Source organism: Somniosus microcephalus, chromosome 4 (genome assembly GCF_052327205.1).
Source record: "Somniosus microcephalus isolate GS21.2 chromosome 4, FLI_Smic_1.0, whole genome shotgun sequence".
Classification (NCBI taxonomy): Eukaryota; Metazoa; Chordata; class Chondrichthyes; order Squaliformes; family Somniosidae; genus Somniosus; species Somniosus microcephalus.
This window is the reverse complement of record NC_140990.1, coordinates 316,653,187-316,672,435: the sequence shown is the minus strand read 5'-3', so window position 1 is coordinate 316,672,435 and position 19,249 is coordinate 316,653,187. Positions and strand designations below refer to the sequence as shown.

Sequence of the window (19,249 nt, the reverse complement as noted above, 5' to 3'; positions counted from 1 at the left end):
CAAAGGCAATGCAAGGGAGCTCCGCCTTCCACTCCTCACCTAACTTCCTGACTCACCCACTCGCAGCACTCTGTTTAAATCGCACTGCAAAACCTGTTTTTATAGGCCTTGAAACAAAGGAGCTAGCTGCAGGAGAACCAGTTTAATCTAGTTTCCCTAATTAACTGCCTTCAGCTGCTCTGAATTGTAGGTCTTGTATATCCCTTTTATAACCCTGCTTAAAGCTGGGAAATTTAGATTGTAAACAGTAAACAGTAACCGTAAATGTGACGGAAGGAAGGGGAGGTGGGGTGGCTATGTTAATAAAGGAAGGAATCACTGTAATACAGAGAAATGATATTGGGTCAAAAGATCAGGATAATGAAACAGTTTGGGTGGAGGTAAGGAATAATAAGGGGAAAAAAACACTAGTGGGCGTAGTCTATGGCCTCCGAACAGTGGCAACTCTGTTGGACGGAGTATCAATCAGGAAATAGTTGAGGCTTGTAATAAGGGAACATCTATAATTATGGGGGATTTTAACTATCATATTAATTGGACAAATCAAATTGGGCAGGGCTGCCTTGAGGATGAGTTCATTGAGTGTATTAGGGATGGGTTTCTTGAGCAGTATGTAACTGAACCGACCAGGGGGCAAGCAACCTTAGATCTGGTCCTGTGTAACGAGACAGGATTAATTAAAAATGTCCTAGTAAAGGATCCCCTTGGAATGAGTGACCATAACATGGTTGAATTCCATATTCAATTAGAGGGTGAGAAGGTTGGATCTCAAACAAGCGTGCTAAGCTTGAATAAAGGAGACTATGAAGGTATGAGAGTGGAATTGAGTAGAGTGGATTGGGAAAATAGATTAAAGGGTAAGACAATACATGATCAGTGGTGTACATTTAAGGAGTTATTTTACAACTTCCAAAAAAATATATTCCACTGAGAAGAAAAGGGTATAAAAGAAAAGACAGCCATTCGTGGCTAAGTAAAGAAATTAAGGATAGTATTCGACTAAAAACAAGGGCATATAAGGTAGCCAAATCTAGTGGGAGGATAGAGGATTGGGAAAACTTTAAAAGACAGCAAAAAATAACAAAAAGATTGATTAAGAAAAGGAAGATAGATTATGAAAGTAAATTAGCAAAAAATATAAAAACAGATAGTAAGAGTTTTTATAGTTACATAAAAAGAAAAAGGGTGGCTAAAGTAAATGTTGGTCCCTTAGAGGATGAGACCAGGAAATTAATGGTGGGAAATATGGAGATGGCAAAAACACTGAATGAATATTTTACATCAGTCTTTACAGTAGAAGACACTAAGAATATCCCAACACTGGACAAACAGGGGGCTAAAGGGGGGGAGGAGCTAAACACGATCAAAATCACTAAGGAAGTGGTACTCGGTAAAATAATGGGACTCAAGGCGGATAAATCACCTGGACCTGATGGCTTACATCCTAGGGTCTTGAGGGAAGTGGCGGTAGGGATTGTGGATGCATTAGTAATAATTTTCCAAAACTCCCTGGACTCAGCAAAGGTCCCGGCAGACTGGAAAACTGCTAATGTAACACCCTTATTTAAAAAGGGCAGTAGACAGAAGGCTGGAAACTATAGACCGGTTAGCCTAACATCTGTGGTAGGTAAAATTTTGGAGTCCATTATTAAGGAGACAGTAACAGGACATTTGGATAATCATAATTTAATAGGACAAAGTCAGCATGGTTTTATGAAGGGGAAGTCATGTTTGACAAATATGTTGGAGTTCTTTGAGGAAGTAACATATAGGGTGGATAAAGGGGAACCAGTGGACGTAGTGTATTTCGACTTCCAAAAGGCATTTGACAAGGTGCCACACAAAAGATTATTGCTTAAGATAAAAATCACGGGATTGGGGGTAATATTCTGGCATGGATAGAGGATTGGCTATCTAACAGAAGGCAGAGAGTTGGGATAAATGGTTCATTCTCAGACTGGCAATCAGTAACTAGTGGTGTTCCGCAGGGGTCAGTGCTGAGTCCCCAACTCTTTACAATCTATATTAACGATTTGGAGGAGGGGACCGAGTGTAACATATCAAAGTTTGCAGATGATACTAAGATGGGAGGGAAAGTAGTGAGTGAGGAGGACATAAAAAACCTGCAAGGGGACATAGACAGGCTAAGTAAGTGGGCAGAGATTTGGCAGATGGAATACAATACTGGAAAGTGTGAGGTTATGCACTTTGGCAGGAAAAATCGTAGAGCAAGTTATTATCTTAATGGCAAGGGATCTGGGGGTCCTGGTGCACGAAACTCAAAAGGTTAGTATGCAGGTGCAGCAAGTGATTAAGAAGGCCAATGGAATGTTGGCTTTCATTGCTAGGGGGATAGAATATAAAAATAGGGAGGTATTGCTTCAGTTGTACAAGGTATTGGTGAGACCGCACCTGGAATACTCCGTACAGTTTTGGTGTCCATACTTAAGAAAGGACATACTTGCTCTCGAGATAGTACAAAGAAGGTTCACTCGGTTAATCCCGGGGATGAGGGGGATGGACATATGAGGAGAGGTTGAGTAGATTGGGACTCTACTCATTGGAGTTCAGAAGAATGAGAGGCGATCTTATTGAAACATATAAGATTGTGAAGGGGTTGGATCGGGTGGATGCGGGGAAGATGTTCCCGATGATGGGTGAAACTAGAACTAGGGGGCATAGTCTTAGAATAAGGGGCTGCTCTTTCAAGACTGAGATGAGGAGGAACTACTTCACTCAGAGGGTGGTAGGTCCATGGAATATGCTGCCCCAAAAAGCTGTAGAAGCTACATCATTACATAAATTTAAAACAGAAATAGACAGTTTCCTAGAAGTAAAGGGAATTAAAGGTTACGGGGAGCGGGCAGGAATTTGGACATGAGTCTAGGTTCGGATCGGTCATGGCCCTGTGGGTAGCGGAGCGGGCTCAGGGGCCGTGTAGCCTGATCCTGCTCCTATTTCGTGTGTCTAATTCTGTTAGATTCAGGAGATGGTTCTGTGATAGTGGATTGGCGGTTAGGATCAGATCAGCCATGATCTTCTTGAATGGCGGAGCAGGCTCGAGGGGCCGATTGGCCTACTCCTGCTCCTATTTCTTATGTTCTTATGAAACAAACAGAAGTTTATTTTTCGCAAACAGTTACGACTCCCTGACTCACCCAACTCGCAGCACTCTGTTGAGTCACCATGCAGGCTGGGAGGGGCGGGGACGACAGTTTCCGTTCCCTGAGGGGCATTAGTGAACTTGTTTTGAACGACCGTACAGCCGCTTTCATGGTTGCGTTTCTGATGTCAGTCAACAAATCGGCAGGTATATTGAATTCAGTTTTCAGTCACCGCCTCTGGGTACTGTAATCACTAAGCTAGCGTGCCATCAGCTGTGCCCGATTCTGTCCTCACCCGATGCTCGCACACCACACTTCCAGCAGGGGTCACTGGGTAGCACGCAGCAATGGGACTCTTGGCTGAATTTCCCGCTTCCCCGCCACCACCCCTACCTCCAGTTCCACCGGGGATTGAAGTCCTTTGTCGTCCCTACTGTCATCCCAGCCAAGATCAGCTCATTTTCCTGAACTATGTGGCTGAGTTCTGCCGCAAGTAGGAGATTTAAAAACTGAGCCATTGATGTCTTTACCGGTTAAAATTTTGTATTTTTTCTAGTTTTCTGGGGATAGCACTCTGGCCTCTGAGTCAGAAGGTTGTGGGTTCAAGTCTTCTTCTTAGGCAGTCCCTCGGAACCGAGGGTGACTTGCGTCCACATTCAAAATGAGTTCTCGGGTGACTGCTGAGTCCAATGCGGGACCTACAGTCTCTGTCACAGGTGGGGCAGACGGTGGTTGAAGGGGCGGGTGGGTGGGGTGATTGGGAGCAGTACGGCGTTCCGCGGAGTCTGTAGCTGTTGGGGTTGTCCATGAGGGTCCTGAACTTTCCAGGTCCCGAACTTCATTTTAAAGGGTGGAAGATGCCTGTGCGTGAATTCTTTTAACCTGGGGTGGCCGTTGCACACCAGCTACCACACGGGCTTGACCGAGCGAGGTCTTGGTCCAATGGCAAGGGGATCCAAGACGATTGGAGACCAGGCTCTGCTACAACGACGTAGCACACACTACCCACTGAACCACAGCAAGGAGTGCTCCCCACTGAACCACTGCTGACAGTCAATCATAGTAGAAGTATAGAATGAATGAACGAATGAATGAATGAATGACATCTGTGCGCCCTGCTCCAATTATTCCCACACCCTTTATAGAAACATAGAAGATAGGAGCAGGAGTAGGCCATTCGGCCCCTCAAGCCTGCTCCGCCATTCAATGCGATCATGGCTGATCATCCAAATTCAGTACCCGGTCCCTGCTTTCTCCCCATACCCCTTGATCCCTTTAGCCTTAAGAAATATATCCAACTCCTTCTTGAATATATTTAATGAATTGGCCTCTACTGCCTTGTGTGGTAGAGAATTCCACAGGTTCACCACTCTCTGGGTGAAGAAATTCCTCCTCATCTCAGTCCTAAATGGCTTGCCCCTTAGACTGTGACCCCCTGGTTCTGGACTCCCTGACCATCGGGAACATCCTTCCTGCATCTAGTCTGTCCAGTCCTGTCAGAATTTTATAAGTTTCAATGAGACCCCCTCTCATTCTTCTAAACTCCAGCGAGTATAAGCCCAATCAACCCAATCTCTCCTCATACGACATTCCTGCCATCCCAGGTATCAGTCTGGTGAATCTTCGCTGCACTCCCTCCATGGCAAGAACATCCTTCCTCAGATAAGGCGACCAAAACTGCACACAATACTCAAGGTGTGGTCTCACCAAGGCCCTGTACAACTGCAGCAAGACATCCTTGTTCCTGTACTCGAACCCTCTCGCTACGAAGGCCAACATACCATTTGCCACCTTAACCGCCTGCTGCACCTGCATACTTACCTTCAGCGACTGGTGCACAAGGACACAATTATGATGGATTGGGAACTGCAGCCGAATAAATAGTGATTGTCTTGACCTTCAGTCAGCGGGGGTCAAAAAATGGTATCTCGGTGCTCGCTGGCTTTGGATGCTTCATGCTGAAAATCGCGTGGTCTTATCCCACTCTCCTGCCCAGTCCTCGTACTTTTTAATGTTCCTCTTTTCAAGCGACTAGCAAATTCCCTTTTTAAAAGAACTTATGGACCCTGTTCCAACAATTGTTTGGTAGAGAATTCCAAATTCTGACCAGCCGCTGTGTAAAGATTTTTTTTCTGATCTTTTTCATTCTTTGTGCTCACGAGTGGGGGGCCAAAAACCTGTGGGTTCAAGCCCCACTCCAGAGACTTGAACACAAAATCTAGGCTGACACTCCCAGTGCAGTGCTGAGGGAGCACTGCACTGTCGGAGTTGCCATCTTTCGGATGAGACGTTAAACCGAGGCCCCGTCTGCCCCCTCAGGTGGACGTAAAAGATCCCATGGCGCTATTTCGAAGAAGAGCAGGGGGAGTTCTCCCCAGTGTCCTGGCCAATATTTATCCCTCAACCAACATCACTGAATAGATGATCTGGCCATTATCGCATTGCTCTTTATGGGACCTTGCGGTGCATAAATTGGCTGCCGTGTTTCCCTACATTACATCAGTGACTACATTTTCAAAGAAGTACTTAATTGGTTGTAAAGCGCTTTGGGGCATCTTGAGGTCATGAAAGGCACTGTATAAATGCAAATCATTCTGTTTTGTTCTTGAATCCCTTTTTGCACAAAGTTAGTATTTTGTGAGCTAGGTTCACATCATCATGGAGTTACTTTAGCACCAGTTAAAATAAATGGTTCCCTGATGTCCAGTTAAATCAGAGAATATGATTGATTAATTTGACCAATTATCCTAACTCGCGTGAAGTCCCGTTCACCCATCTGGTACAGATCATCTATGATCTAATTGAATGGTGGAACTGGCGCAATGGGCTGACTGGCCTACTCCTATGTTTTTGTGGTGCGGTGCATATGAGTGACCTTATTTTAATCTCTTGTCCTGGCGGGTGTCTTCTACCAAACGTCCCAGCTGAAGATTGGAGCATCACAGACACAAACCTACCTTCTACCACTGTGGCACAGTGCACCAGTGTGCATGATCAAAGTCTGACTGCATTTTGCAGCTGCCATTTCCAGTGTTGTCACTCAGATTTCAGTAGAAGTATAATGGGAGGCGTGTGGGATATCTGTACAATAATAACAGTGATCAATTCTCTTCTTCCAAACCTGGATAGTGTCCAGAGAGAGCCTTAATAGCAGGATCAAGCACAAGCAAACATACAAAAAGAAAGTCGAGAACAGACCATATGCGGTCACCCTATCCATCTGCGGCCCAGTGGGTAGCGCCCTCGTCACTGAATCAGAAGGTTCGAGTTCCACTCCAGAAACTTCAGCACAAAATCTAGGCTGACAGTCCCAGTGCAGTGCTGAGGGAGCGCTGCACTGTCGGAGGGGCTGTCATTCGGATGAGACGTTAAACCGAAGCCCTGTTTGCCCCCTCAGGTGGACATAAAAAACCCTTGACGCCACTTCGAAGAAGAGCAGGGGAGTATTCCCCAGTGTCCTGGCTAATAAGAACATAAGAAGTAGGAGCAGGAGTAGGCCATACGGCCCCTCGGGCCTGCTCCGCCATTCAATAGGATCATGGCTGATCCAAACCTAGACTCACATCCACTTCCCTGCCCGCTCCCCGTAACCCCTAATTCCCTTATCAGCTAGGAAACTGTCTATCTCCTTTTAAAATTTATTTAATGTCGCAGCTTCCACAGCTCTCTAGGGTAGCAAATTCCATAGATTTACTACCCTCTGAGTGAAGAAGCTTCTCCTCATCTCAGTTTTGAAATGGCAGCCCCTTATTCTAAGATTATGCCCCCTAGTTCTAGTCTCACCCATCAGTGGAAACATCCTCCCCGCATCCACCTGATCAAGCCCCCTCACAATCTTACATGTTTCGATAAGATCGCCTCTCATTCTTCTGAATTCCAATGAGTAGAGGCCCAACCTACTCAACCTTTCCTCATAAGTCAACCCTCTCATCTCCAGAATCAACCGAGTGAACCTTCTCTGAACTGCCTCGAGAGCAAGTATATCTTTTCTTAAATATGGAAACCAAAACTGTACGCAATATTCCAGGTGTGGCCTCACCAGTACCCTGTATAACTGAAGCAAGACTTCCCTGTTTTTATACTCCATCCCCCTTGCAATAAAAGCCAAGATTCCATTGGCCTTCCTGATCACCTGCTGTACCTGCATACCAACCTTCTGTGTTTCATGTACCAGGACCCCCAGATCCCTTTGTACTGTAGCACTTTGCAGTTTCTCTCCATTTAGATAATAACTTGCTCTTTGATTTTTTCTGCCAAAGTGCATAACCTCACACTTTCCAACATTATATTCCATCTGCCAAATTTCTGCCCACTCACTTAGCCTGTCTATGTCCTTTTGCAGGTTTTTTATGTCTTCCTCACTCACTGCTTTCCCTCCCATCTTTGAATCGTCGGCAAACTTGGATATGTTGCACCTGGTCCCCTCCTCCAAATCGTTAATATTTATCCCTTAGTTGTGGGACCTTGCTGTGCGCAAATTGGCTACTGCGTTTTCTACATTACAACAGTGACTACGCTTCAAGAAGTACTACATTAGCTGTAAAGCGCTTTGGGACATCTGAGGTTGTGAAAGTTCTTTCTTTAGACGGTGCAAACCTGTGCATCGCCCTCCCCATCCGCCAGTAATGCTAACTCCTGAAGGGGGAGACAAAATGGTGGGGAAATCATTTCAGGCAAAGCTCTGGGGAAACTTCTCTCTGACTCCCAAAGGCAATTGAGCCAACTCCAGGTGACCATGGTTACCCACGATGTAGTTAACAATACAGCAGTAATAGATCTGTCACTATTGGTGGGCAGACGTATTCGACAGAGAGCTGGGTACGCTTTTGGTGAAAGAAGTGATTGAAGATGAATAATAGTACGGTATGTGTGTTTTTTTAAATTTGGGTACAGGACAAATCGCTGTAAATCGCAGGACAGATGGTGTTGCGCCGTCCTGTAAATTCACCTGTACTTCTGCAAAATATTTTTACATTTGGGGGTGACCTAATAGAGATCTTTAAAATTATGAAGGCGTTTGATAGGGTAGACATGGAGAAGATGTTACCACTTATGGGGGAGTCCAGAACCAGGGGTCATAAATATAAGATCGTCACTAATGAATAAACTGCTTGTTCATCTTCTGTCTCCCTGTGCTGGCGGCTTAGCGTCAATACCCGCTGCAGATTTTCATCATCACCATCCAGAATATTTGTATTAATTTATTCACATCGACGGCTTGTTCCCAGTCATTGCTCTGTAGCCTCTGGCCAATTTCTGTTTGCTGATTTGCCTCCTCTCCAATTAGCTTTGGCCTCTCGCGTTGCACCACTCTTTTTTTAGTAACTCATCAGCTTCGCACTCTGGCAGTTCTCCTCTTACTGGAAATATCGAATAACCACCTTGCTTTCAGCAGAAACTTCTTTACCCAGAGAGCGGTGAGAATGTGGAACTCGCTGCCACAAGGGGTGGTTGAGGCGAATAGTATAAATGCATTTAAGGGGAAGCTCGCTAAGTACACGAGGGAGAAAGGAGTAGAAGGTTATGCTGATGGGGTGAGTTGAGGTAGAGTGAGGGGAGACTTGTGTGGAGCATAAACGCCGGCACAGGTCAGTTGGCTCGATCGGCCTGTTTCTGCGCTGTAAATTTTATGTGAAGCATATTTTTGTGAGTCATTTCTGTTTTTGTGAACTGAATTCTCCTCTGCCCCTTTTTACTGTAGGTACACACAGGCCCTGCAGCGTCTGCTAACCTCTATGATGGTTGTTAACCCCCAAGAGAGACCAAATATTACCTGGGTGTTGAACCAGACCGAACAGCTGCAGCCGGTAGGAGCCGTCCAGGAGACCAAAATGATCTGATCTCGGCAGCGCAAACACGAGCGGCTCGATCTACCCCTGGGGGTGGGGGGGGCCTCGAGTTTATCGGCCGTCCGACCTTTATCGCTACTGCACAAAAAAAAACTCTATACAATCCTACCGTCAGCATTTCTGGCAACGGGACAGGACCGGACCTCGCGTGTTCGTTTTGTTCCTGGACCATATGGGCTCGACCCTTTTTTAAAGTTTAGAGTTTGGATGGGGGCGGTGGGGGGGAAATTGCACACTTTTCTTCTTTCCAAAGGCAATTGGCTGCTGGTTTTGCTCCATTACCACTTCCTGTGCTTTCACGTTCTTGCATTTGAATCGATCTGTACCCACCAAACCTAGAGGTACCCTTTTTTTGTTGTTGTGTTGTACTCTATTGAGGAACCTTGGAAAATCCTGGATAGTTTTACTTGTTTGAGGTGAAGTGGGGGATTGGTAAATCATTCCTTGGGCAGTGCACTGAGCATATTTTGAAGAGATTAGCGAGTACCTGAAGTGAACAATGTCTCCTGCCTTCGACCCAATGGGAAATATCTTGTCCATCATCTTCCTGCATAAGGAAGCCTAATCCAAAACTCCGTGGCTGGGTGGCGCCGGGTAGCCATGGTTCGCCGCATGTGTTGCCTTAGTTTACACCAGACATCCCGAATGGGCATGGCTGCATCTAGTGACACCACTAGTCCCGGCCAGAATGGAGATGATTGGGTAATTCCCCCCGCCAATCACTGCTGCAAGCGACTGGGATTGATTTTACGCACATAATTAGTATTATGTAACTGTCCTCCATTCACTGCATTTTGCTGCTGTGCTCAGGGGGAACTCTGTTTGCTGTAGTTTCGGTCATGGGGTCGGAGGCTCAAGTCCCACCCCCACCTCCGCCTCATTGGCTGACACGATGATGTCAGTATTCACTCCACGTGATCTTTCCTGCACCAACTCCAGCTGTGCTATATAAGGCTGCCGGGTTGACAAGAAAGCGCAGGTGAAGAGGCGGCCTTGCACTGCTAACCCTGTGCATTGACTGCAGAAAGGGCACATTTTAAAACCTTGCATTTAGACGGGGAAAAAGTGCCGGGCAGCCTGCTGCTGTGCTGCCATTTCCATATGTGCAACGGAGGGAACTACCTTGATGATAGTCGTTATTAGTTTCAGCAGCGCATGTAGAAAACCTTTTAACCTCTCCCATGCACCACAGCCTCGCCACCCCCTTCCCCTCCAGCCCCCCCACTTGCAATGTCTTTTAAATATACAGTCAACACTGCTTGCTGGGGGAGGGGATCGCTTTTAATTAAAAACATTTAATTCCCCTGTGCTTTGTTTGGGATCATGGGGGAGGCGAGGACTGTGTCCACCACCTTTTCCAGTGCTATTCCTGGAACACAGTCCAGCGGCACTCAGTTGAGCATTGGGCAGTTCCAGGCGGGGTCTGGTTCTTTTCCTCACCCCCCCCCCCCAACCACACGAAGGAACGATAGAGGACCTTGCTTCCGTTGAGCGGTCTGAGTGTGGACCGACAGAAGCCACCGAAGAGCGAGTCTGCTTGCTGAGGTGAGCAGGTTTGAATCAACCTGGGCCAAGCAGATTGCGAGGAACAGTTCGCTTGGCCCAGGGTGATTCAAACTTGCTCACTCTGCCTCCCCACAGCCAAACGGGAAATAAAAGCAGCAGATCCGAGCCAAACCAAATGAATGTTTTCCTCCGTGCCCCGTCACCAGTGTTCCCTTTAAGCCGCGCAGCGCACTGGAGCTCCTGCACAGCCGGCTCATCGGCTTTTAAATAAGAAAGACTGCGCATGCGCGGTATTTTGAGTGGATCGCGCAGCCTAAAAAAAAAATTAAAGGGAGCATTGCCCGTCACCCTTTCGGGAATTGCCGGTTCCCATTCCGTCCCTGTGACCAGTCCTTTCCGCGCCAGCTTATTTAAACCTTTCCCTGCTGTTTTCCAAGAACCTAACTCTGCCTCCTCAGAATGGACAATTTTTTTTTTATTTCAAAATGTCCGATCGTCAGCTCGTCACATGAAGTTTCCCAGTCACTCCTGCCAGCGGAAACGTGAAACCACGCGACCCCTTCAATCAAAATCTTCTGTCGTAGCAACATTTCAGTTCCTCGTCGGAATGTGCACGCTTTTGTACGCACATGAGCATCGCGAGATAACGAATGTCTTCCTTCTGTTCCTCCCCCGCTCCCCCCTCGCAACTGTAACAATTCTAAGCCACGATATTCATGGTGAATCTACAGAAAATGGGGTCTGAAATTATTTTAAAAGGGGTAAAGAATGATTCCTGGGCTTGCATTTAAAAAAAAAAGTTTTTCTGACTCGTAAAACTGCAGAAGACGTGGATAATTAATTTTTGTTTCAACCACCCCCCCACATCCTCCTCTAACCCCCAACACTACAAAAAAAAACTAGCAATGTTCTCCAGGTAGAAATTTTGTCCAGGCGTTGGTCACTTACATTCTCTAATTAATATTATTATTTATAACAAAAGCAAAATACCGCAGATGCTGGCAATCTAAAATAAAATAAAAAACCCAGAAACTGCTGGAAAATGAGCGTAGAGAGAAACCGAGTTAGCGTTTCAGGTCGATGACCTTGCGTCAGAACTGGAAGGTGTTCGCGATGAACAGCGTTTGAGACAAGAAATGGGGGCCAGGGAAAGAACAAAAGGGAAAAGGACTGTGATGGGGTGGATATTATTTATAACCTGTATTATCGTGGAATCATAGCACAGCACAGCGCAGAAGGAGGCCATTCGGTCCATCGAGTCCGCGCCAGCTCTTTCACAGAGCAGCCCAGTTAGTCTCACTCCCCCCGCTCTTTCCCCATAGCCCTGCAATTTTTTCTCCTTCAAGTATTTACCCAATTCCTTTGTGAAGGCTGCTATTGACTCTGCTTCCACCACCCTATCAGGCAGTGCATTCTAAATCCTAGCCACTCGTTGCGTAAAAAAGTTTTCCCTCGTGTCGCCTCTGGTTCTATTGCCAATCACCTTCAATCTGTGCCCTCTGGTTATCGACCCTTCAGCCACTGGAAACAGTTTCTCTTTATTTACTCTCTTAAACCCTTCATGATTTTAAACACCTCCATCAAATCTCCTCTTGGCCTTCTCTGCTCCTAGAAGAACAGCCCCAGAATATTGTGAAGATTAAAAAGGGAAAACTTGATTGCTGGAAATTTGAAGTCAAAGCTAGAAAATGCTGGAGGTGCATAGCAAGCCTGTCAGAGCCTGAATGAAAAAAACGGTCAGTATTTGGGGTATGAACTGACAGAGTCCCACTCAATTTATTTGTTGTTCTCTTTTAGTCTATTCTGTGGAGTAGGGAAGGGGAGGGGAAATTTTATTTTGTATTTTGTTTTATTCTCTCTCATTTATTGCCGTGCGAGGACATCCTCCCCGAAGGGTTAGTGGCTGCAACAGAATCGCTGCAAGTTTAATTGTTGGGAGAAACTTGGGCTTTTCGCCTTCGAAAGGAAGTACAGGAAACTCTCTTTTTACCGACACCTAAATAACCGGAAATCTCTCTTAACCGGCAAAATTCAGGAGTAGGTTCAGGTAAGTTTTACTTCATATTAGTGGCCGTGTAACTGGGGTTCCTGGATCTGTGGCCGTGTAACCGGGGTTCCTGGATCTGTGGCCGTGTAACCGGGGTTCCTGCACCTGGGACGCCTGGATCTGTGACCTGGGACGCCTGGATCTGTGGCCGTGTACGGGGCTCTCGTACCTTAATAAGTATACCTCTCTGTAATCCGGACTTTTTGATCAACCGGCACCACGCCGGTCCCGTTGGTGCCGGATAAAAAAAGTTTCCTGTACCTTGAGAGACGTATAGAAAATAACGCAAATGGTAAAGGGGGGACGCTACTTCAGCTTGAGGCCTGACCGTAGGACAATGATGTAAGTTCACTCTGGGGGAAAATGAAATTTAGAACTAATATCAGGAAGTTTCTCGCACAAAGGGAGACTCGGCGTGTGGAATGGACGTTCCGGTGGGGCAGAGGAGGCTAAAGCCCTGGGATTTAAAAAATAGTTGGGATGTAGTGAATGGGAACTGTAGCTTTTTCTACAATTGAATGAGCTCAGGTGGGCCTTCTCCGTATCTTTCATATCATAGAATGATGCAGCACTGAAGGAGATCGTTTGGCCCATCGTGCCTGTGCCGTCTCTGGTAGAGCTATCCAATTAGTCCCACTCCCCTGCTCTTTCCCCACAGCCCTACAAATTTTCTCCCCTTTAAGTATTTATTCAATTCCTTTTTGAACTCCAAATTCCATTCGGCCCACCGGCACGGGCTCGACCAGCCGAATGGCCGTCTCCTGTGCTGTAACCATTCTATGAAAGTTACTATTGAATCTGCTTCCACCCTTTCAAGCAGTGCATTCCAGATCATAACCGCTCGCTGCATAAAATCATCTCCCCTCTAGGTCTTTTGGCAATTATCTTAAATCTGTCCCCTCTGGTTACCGACCCTCCTGCCAGTGGAAACAGTTTCTCCCTGCCTACTCTATTGAAACCCATCTTATTAAATCTTCCCTTAACCTTCTCGCACCAAGGAGCACATACCCCAGCTTCTCCAGTCTCTCCGCATAACTGAATTCCCTCATCCCTGGTACCATTCTGGTAAATCTGCTCTGCACCCTCTCCAAGGCCTTGACATCCTTCCTAAAGTGTGGTGCCCAGAATTGGACACAAAACTGCAGCTGAGGCCTAACCAGTGATTTATAAAAGGTTTAGCAATAACTGCCTTGTATTTGTACTCTCTGCCTCTGTTTATAAAGCCAAGGATCCCGTATGCCTTTTTAAATTTGTGTCAGCTTTTCTCAGTTGGCAGCCTTTGCAACTCTTGAGTCAGCAGGTTGTAGGTTCAGGGTCACACTCCAAAAACTGAAGCACATAATCTAGGCTGGTCCGGGGAGTCACTGCATTGTGCCTCGTCTTCCAGACTAAACATTAAACCGCGTCCCTGTCCGCTTGTTTAAATGGGTGTTAAAGATCCATGGCATTTTTTCAAGAGCAGGATGTTCTCCTGGGGCCAGACTTGTTCCCACAGCCAACATTCATTACAAAATGGCTGCCGTGTTTGCCCGCATAGCCACAGTGATTGCATCTCCCAAGTAATTCATTGTACATCTGGGGACATGAGAAGAATTTTTTTTTTTACACAGCGAGTTGTGATCTGGAATGCGCTGCCTGAAAGGGCGGTGGAAGCAGATTCAGTAGTAACTTTCAACGGGGAATTGGATAAATAATTAAAAAGGAAAAGAATTGCAGGGCTGTGGGGAAAGAGCGGGGGGGGGGTGGGGAGTGGGACTAATTGGATAGCTCTTTCAAAGAGCTGGCACAGGCATGATGGGCCGAATGGCCTCCTGTGCTTCTATGTGAAGTGCTTTTAGATGCGGAAGGTGATCTGTTATACATTTATGGTTTATTTAGTGATATTATACAATGGGATTTGAACCTTTTCATGAATCAAAATATCTTCTGTGAGTTGGGTAGATTTTCACACGGTGAAAGATCCCAGGAGTGAAGAGAGAGAGAGAGCGTATGTCCATTGTCAAATTGCGCTTTTTTTTCCCACTTTAACTTTCTGCTTTTCCTTTTGGAAGGCTGGAATCAAACCCTAACCCCCAAAAATTGCAAGCCTGTCCAATATTGCATCATGCGGTGCAATGATTTATCAAGAATATATATTTTTAAATATGTTAAGTGAAGTACAACCCAACAGTCTTGCCCCATTTGTTTGCTCTTTGTCGGATTTTGCTGTGCACAAAATGGCCACCGCATTTGCCTATGCAACGCTGACTAATTCATTGTGGGAAACACTTGTGATATGATAAGACGCAGCATAAAGTCTCCAGTGTCAGGTATATCCACTGGCAGCAGGTTTAATTATCATAAGTTACCTATGTTGATTTGCATCTGATTTGATTCCATAGTCGCAGCCTTGACTTTCCATAAACTGACTAACTTGATGGGACATCGATGAGTATCTAATATGGGATTTTGGTCCCATTCTGCAGCTTGTATGCTCCCCTACCCACCTCACAGATGCCTTGTACTTGTTTTTCACATTTCCATCTATGTTGTATCCTTGTGTGTGTGTGTATATATAATCATTGTACTCTGTCTGCAATCCAGCTATTGGGTTATTTGCATGTTTTTAAGATACAATGAATGATTTTAAATTGCCTGTGTGCCGTTTTGACCCCCTCCCCCATGTGGTTTGTCGATCTTAGTGTGTAACACTCTTCCTTTCCCATTTTAGATTTGGTTTATTCCCCCACCCCCAATCAATTATTTGCACATTTTTTGAAGTGTGAATCGTGTTATTAGGTAACTGCGGGCGAAGCGAGGCGAGGTGATGAAAAGAAACTGGAAATCCGAAATAAAAAGCGGGAAAATGTTTGACATTCGCAGCAGGTCTATCGGCGCCTGAAAAGGAGGAAAGAAACCCCCGGGTGGCGCGTTTGCCGGAACTTTCTGACCGAGGGTCTCCCCTCCTGAAACGTTAACTTGTCTTTTCTCCTTTTGCACGCTTGATAGATTTGCTGTGTAATTTAATGAACGAAAGGCGCCGAAGCTACGAGGTGGGTTACGGTGTGTGGGCACTTGCCGCGTTCGTCTAGAATTACTTTTTATTAACTCATTTAAAACAAAAGAGCGGAGAGAAAACCAGCGTGATGAGCATTTTGTACACTGGTATCCCACAATTTGTGGTGGCCCTTTGAGCTTTACTGTGAATGACTAAGCATTATGTGTTAGGTTTTACCTCAACTTGGGAAACCAAGGACTGCGTGGTTGCGGGAAAAAACCCCAAGGTTTGGCATGTAGATTTTGAATTTGTGGATGCCTCTTCTGTTACAAGTGCTGTGTGATGTTATTATTTAACCTATTGTATCAAAAGTTTAAATGGATCTATCTTGAATTTTCACACAACCCTCGGGGCCTCTCTGGATCCGAGATTATAAATATCTCATTCGTGATCGATAGATCAATACTACAAGGGGTCTTTTGAGACACAGCTCTGAGAATTGCACTTCATGTCTGGGCAGTTTGAAAGTGATTCGGTGATCGTTTTTTCTCCTCCCAGATCTTAGAACATAAGAACGTAAGAAATAGGAGCAGGAGTTGGCCATTCGGCCCCTTGAGCCTGCTCCACCATTCAGTAAGATCATGGCTGATCTTCTACCTCAACTCCACCTTCCTGTGCTATCCCCATATCCCTTGGTTCCCTTAATATCCAAAAATCTTATCGATCTCAGCCTTGAATACACTCAACGACCGAGCCTCCACCGCCCTCTGGGGTAGAGAATTCCAAAGATTCATAACCCTTTGAAGAAATATCTCCTCATCTCAGTCCTTAATGGCCAACCCTTTATTCTGAGACTGTGACCCCCCTCGTTCTATACTTCTCAACCGGGGGACACATCCCCCCAGCATCTACCCTGTCAAGCTCCTTAAGAATTTAGTTCTTCTAAACTCTAGGGAATATAGGCCTAGTCTACTCAATTTCTGCTCATAGGACAATCCCCCCATCCCAGGAATCAGTGTAGTGAATCTGCGTTGTACTCCCTCTAAGGCAAGTATATCCTTCCTTGGGTAAGGAGATCAAAATTGTACCCGGTACTCCAGGTGTGGTCTCACCAAGGCCCTATATAATTGCAGTAAGACTTCTTTACTGTTCTACTCCAATCCTTTTGTAATAAAGGCTAGGGTAGGGCTGACATTCCCCCACCTCCCCTTCATTTTATGCTGACCTCACGGTTACCTCCTAATTCATACCCAATGAAACCACACACACGGCAAGAGCAGTCAGTCCTTTTTGGGGAAGTTTTCCTCTGGTTGCTATGGTGTTAGTAAACCTATTGGGATGATTTCCTATATTCAGTATTATCAAAATCTATTCTGAAAGAATTGAACCCTTATGATTTTGCTCGTAATACTGAGCTATTGTTTACAGTGTCGCCATATACTCAGAATGTGGGTGTTCCCGGCAAGGTGTTTATTGCCCCTCCCTAGTTGACCTTGAGAAGGAGGTGGTGGGTCTTCTTCTCTGGAACCTCCTCCAGCCCTACAACCCTCCCGAGATCTCTGCGCTCCTCCAATTCTGGTCTCTTGCCCAGACCCGATTTTAATCACTCCACCATTGGCGGCCGTGCCTTCAGCTGCCTAGGCCCGAAGCTCTGGAATTCCCTCCCTAAACCTCTCCGCATTTCTACCTCTCCTTTCAGACGCTCCTTAAAACCTACCCCTTTGACCAAGCTTTTGGTCACCTGCCCTAATATGGCTCGGTGTCAATTTTTGTCTGATAATCACTCCTGTGCAGCGCCTTGGGAACGTTTTACTACATTCGAGGTGCTACATAAATGCAAGTTGTTGAACCTCTTTGTGTGGGTTGACACAACTTGAGTGGCTTGCTGGGCCAGTTCAAACAGCAGTTAAGAGACAACCACATTGGTGTGGGGACTGGAGTCCACATACAGGGCAGACCGGGTAAGGACAGCAGGTTTCCTTCCCTGACGGGAAGTTGGTGAACCCCTTTGGGTGTTTTTATGACAATCTTAGAGCTTCAAGGTCACTTTTACTGATGCCAGCTTTTAATATTACGAGATTTTTTTTTTAATAACTGATTTCAAAATGTTAAGCAACCAGAGGAAAACCTCCCTCACCAATTACATAGTCACTGCTGCTATAACGTGTGTTTGTGGTTGAAATGGGTTTCTTCTTCTTAGGCAGTCCCTCGGAGCCGAGGGTGACTTGCTTCCGCATTAAAAATGTGTTCTCAGGTGACTGATGAGTCCAATGCGGGACCTACAGTCTCTGTCACAGGTGGGGCAGATGGTGGTTGAAGGGGCGGGTGGGTGGGGTGCTTGGGTTGACGTGCGCTCCTTGCGCTGCCTGTGCTTGGCTTCCGCTTGCTCCCGGCGAAGAGACTCGAGGTGTTCGGCGCCTTCGTGGATGCTTCTCCTCCACTTTGTGCGATCTTGGGTCAGGGATTCCCAGGTGTCGGTGAGGATGTTACATTTTTTCAAGGAGGCTTTGAGGGTGTTCTTGAAGCGTTTCCTCTGCCCACCTGGGGCTCTCTTGCCGTGCCGGAGCTCCGAGTAGAGCGCTTGTTTTGGGAGTCTCATATCGGGCATGCGGACAATGTGACCCGTCCGTCGGAGCTGATCGAGCGTGGTCAAAGCTTCAGTGCCTGAGCGAAAACACTGACGTTGGTGCGCCTATCCTGCCAATGGATTTGCAGGATCTTGCGGAGGCAGCGTCGGTGGCACCTCTCCAGTGCTTTGAAGTGCCTGCTGTACATGGTCCATGTAAATGGGTTGGTGGCTCAGTGGCAGGCGCAGCACTGTGAAGCGATACGATGTGGGTCTGAGCCCCGCGTTCCCCAATCCTATCTCGGTCAGGTCACAGCCGTGCCAAGGTGGGCCGAGTGGCAAAACAGACAAGCAAAGACGCTTTTTTCTCTTTTTTTACAACAAGGACGTTGCATTTTCAACAACAGCTGCCAGAAGTGAGGCGTTGGCCTTAACTCATTGGTTAAGGAGCGCGCCTGAAAGCCTTTTGTGCCCTGCCCCCTGCTCAACACCTGCCTCGCTGCACAGCGGGCCAATTATGTAATTGCTTTCGAGCCGGGTGGATTAGACTGTGGTTTCCCCATTGCTGTGTGTGTGATTAGTGGAATAACCCGAGCAGTTCTCTGCACCCTTGAAAGCACTCTGCGTCCAGTAGCAACCAGAGTGAGTTTAGTATCGGTACCATTTAACTTTAACTCACAGTATTGTCGATGATTGCGTTCCAGGATGGAATGTGACCAATTTTTTTTTTCAAAAGTCTGTTTTAGTTCTGTAAAGTTTATTTTAATCATTGCTCCTGTATTTAATTCTAGAGATCTGGAGAATTTTTTTAAAATGTTGATTTTGCACTTTATTCAGTACTGTACGTCTTTTTTTTAATCCACTGAAAGCAGTCTCATTACTAAGGAAAGAAACAGTGTGTTTACGTCCTTGTAGAATGCTGCTTCCTGTCACACAGTGGGAGACTATACAGTAAACCTGGTAAGCAGGCATAATCGAGGTGTTTAAGGTGATTAAAGAGTTTGATGGGATAGATAGAGAGAAACCATTTCCTCGGGGGGGGGGGGGGGAAGTCCAGAACAAGCGAGCATAACCTTAAAATTAGAGCCAGGCCGCTCAGGGGTGATGTCAGGAAGCACTTCTTCACCAAAGGGTAGTGCAAATCTGGAACACTCTTTTTCCACCCCCAAAAAAAGATATTGAGGCTGGGGGGTCGGTCAG

The 19,249-nt window shown here is 46.2% G+C and overlaps 1 protein-coding gene across 6 annotated transcripts in view; it reads left to right on the top strand.

Moving 5' to 3' along the window:
• stk16 (serine/threonine kinase 16) overlaps positions 1-19,249 on the top strand; it is a 102,712-nt gene that overhangs the window by 37,192 nt on the left and 46,271 nt on the right. The window contains exons 8-9 of one of the 6 annotated variants that reach the window (XR_015078216.1): positions 8,806-12,195; positions 15,285-17,803. The exons of 1 other annotated variant lie outside the window; for it this stretch is intronic. Coding sequence is in view for 3 of the 5 variants with exons in the window: in XM_085986791.1 (XP_085842917.1) it covers positions 8,806-8,911; positions 15,217-15,264 (154 nt within the window). In the remaining 2 variants the exon portion in view is untranslated. Of the gene's footprint in view, positions 1-8,805; positions 14,197-15,216; positions 17,804-19,249 lie in introns of those variants that run through there. 4 more of the 6 variants (XR_015078215.1, XM_085986791.1, XM_085986793.1 and 1 more) reach the window with 4 other exon arrangements.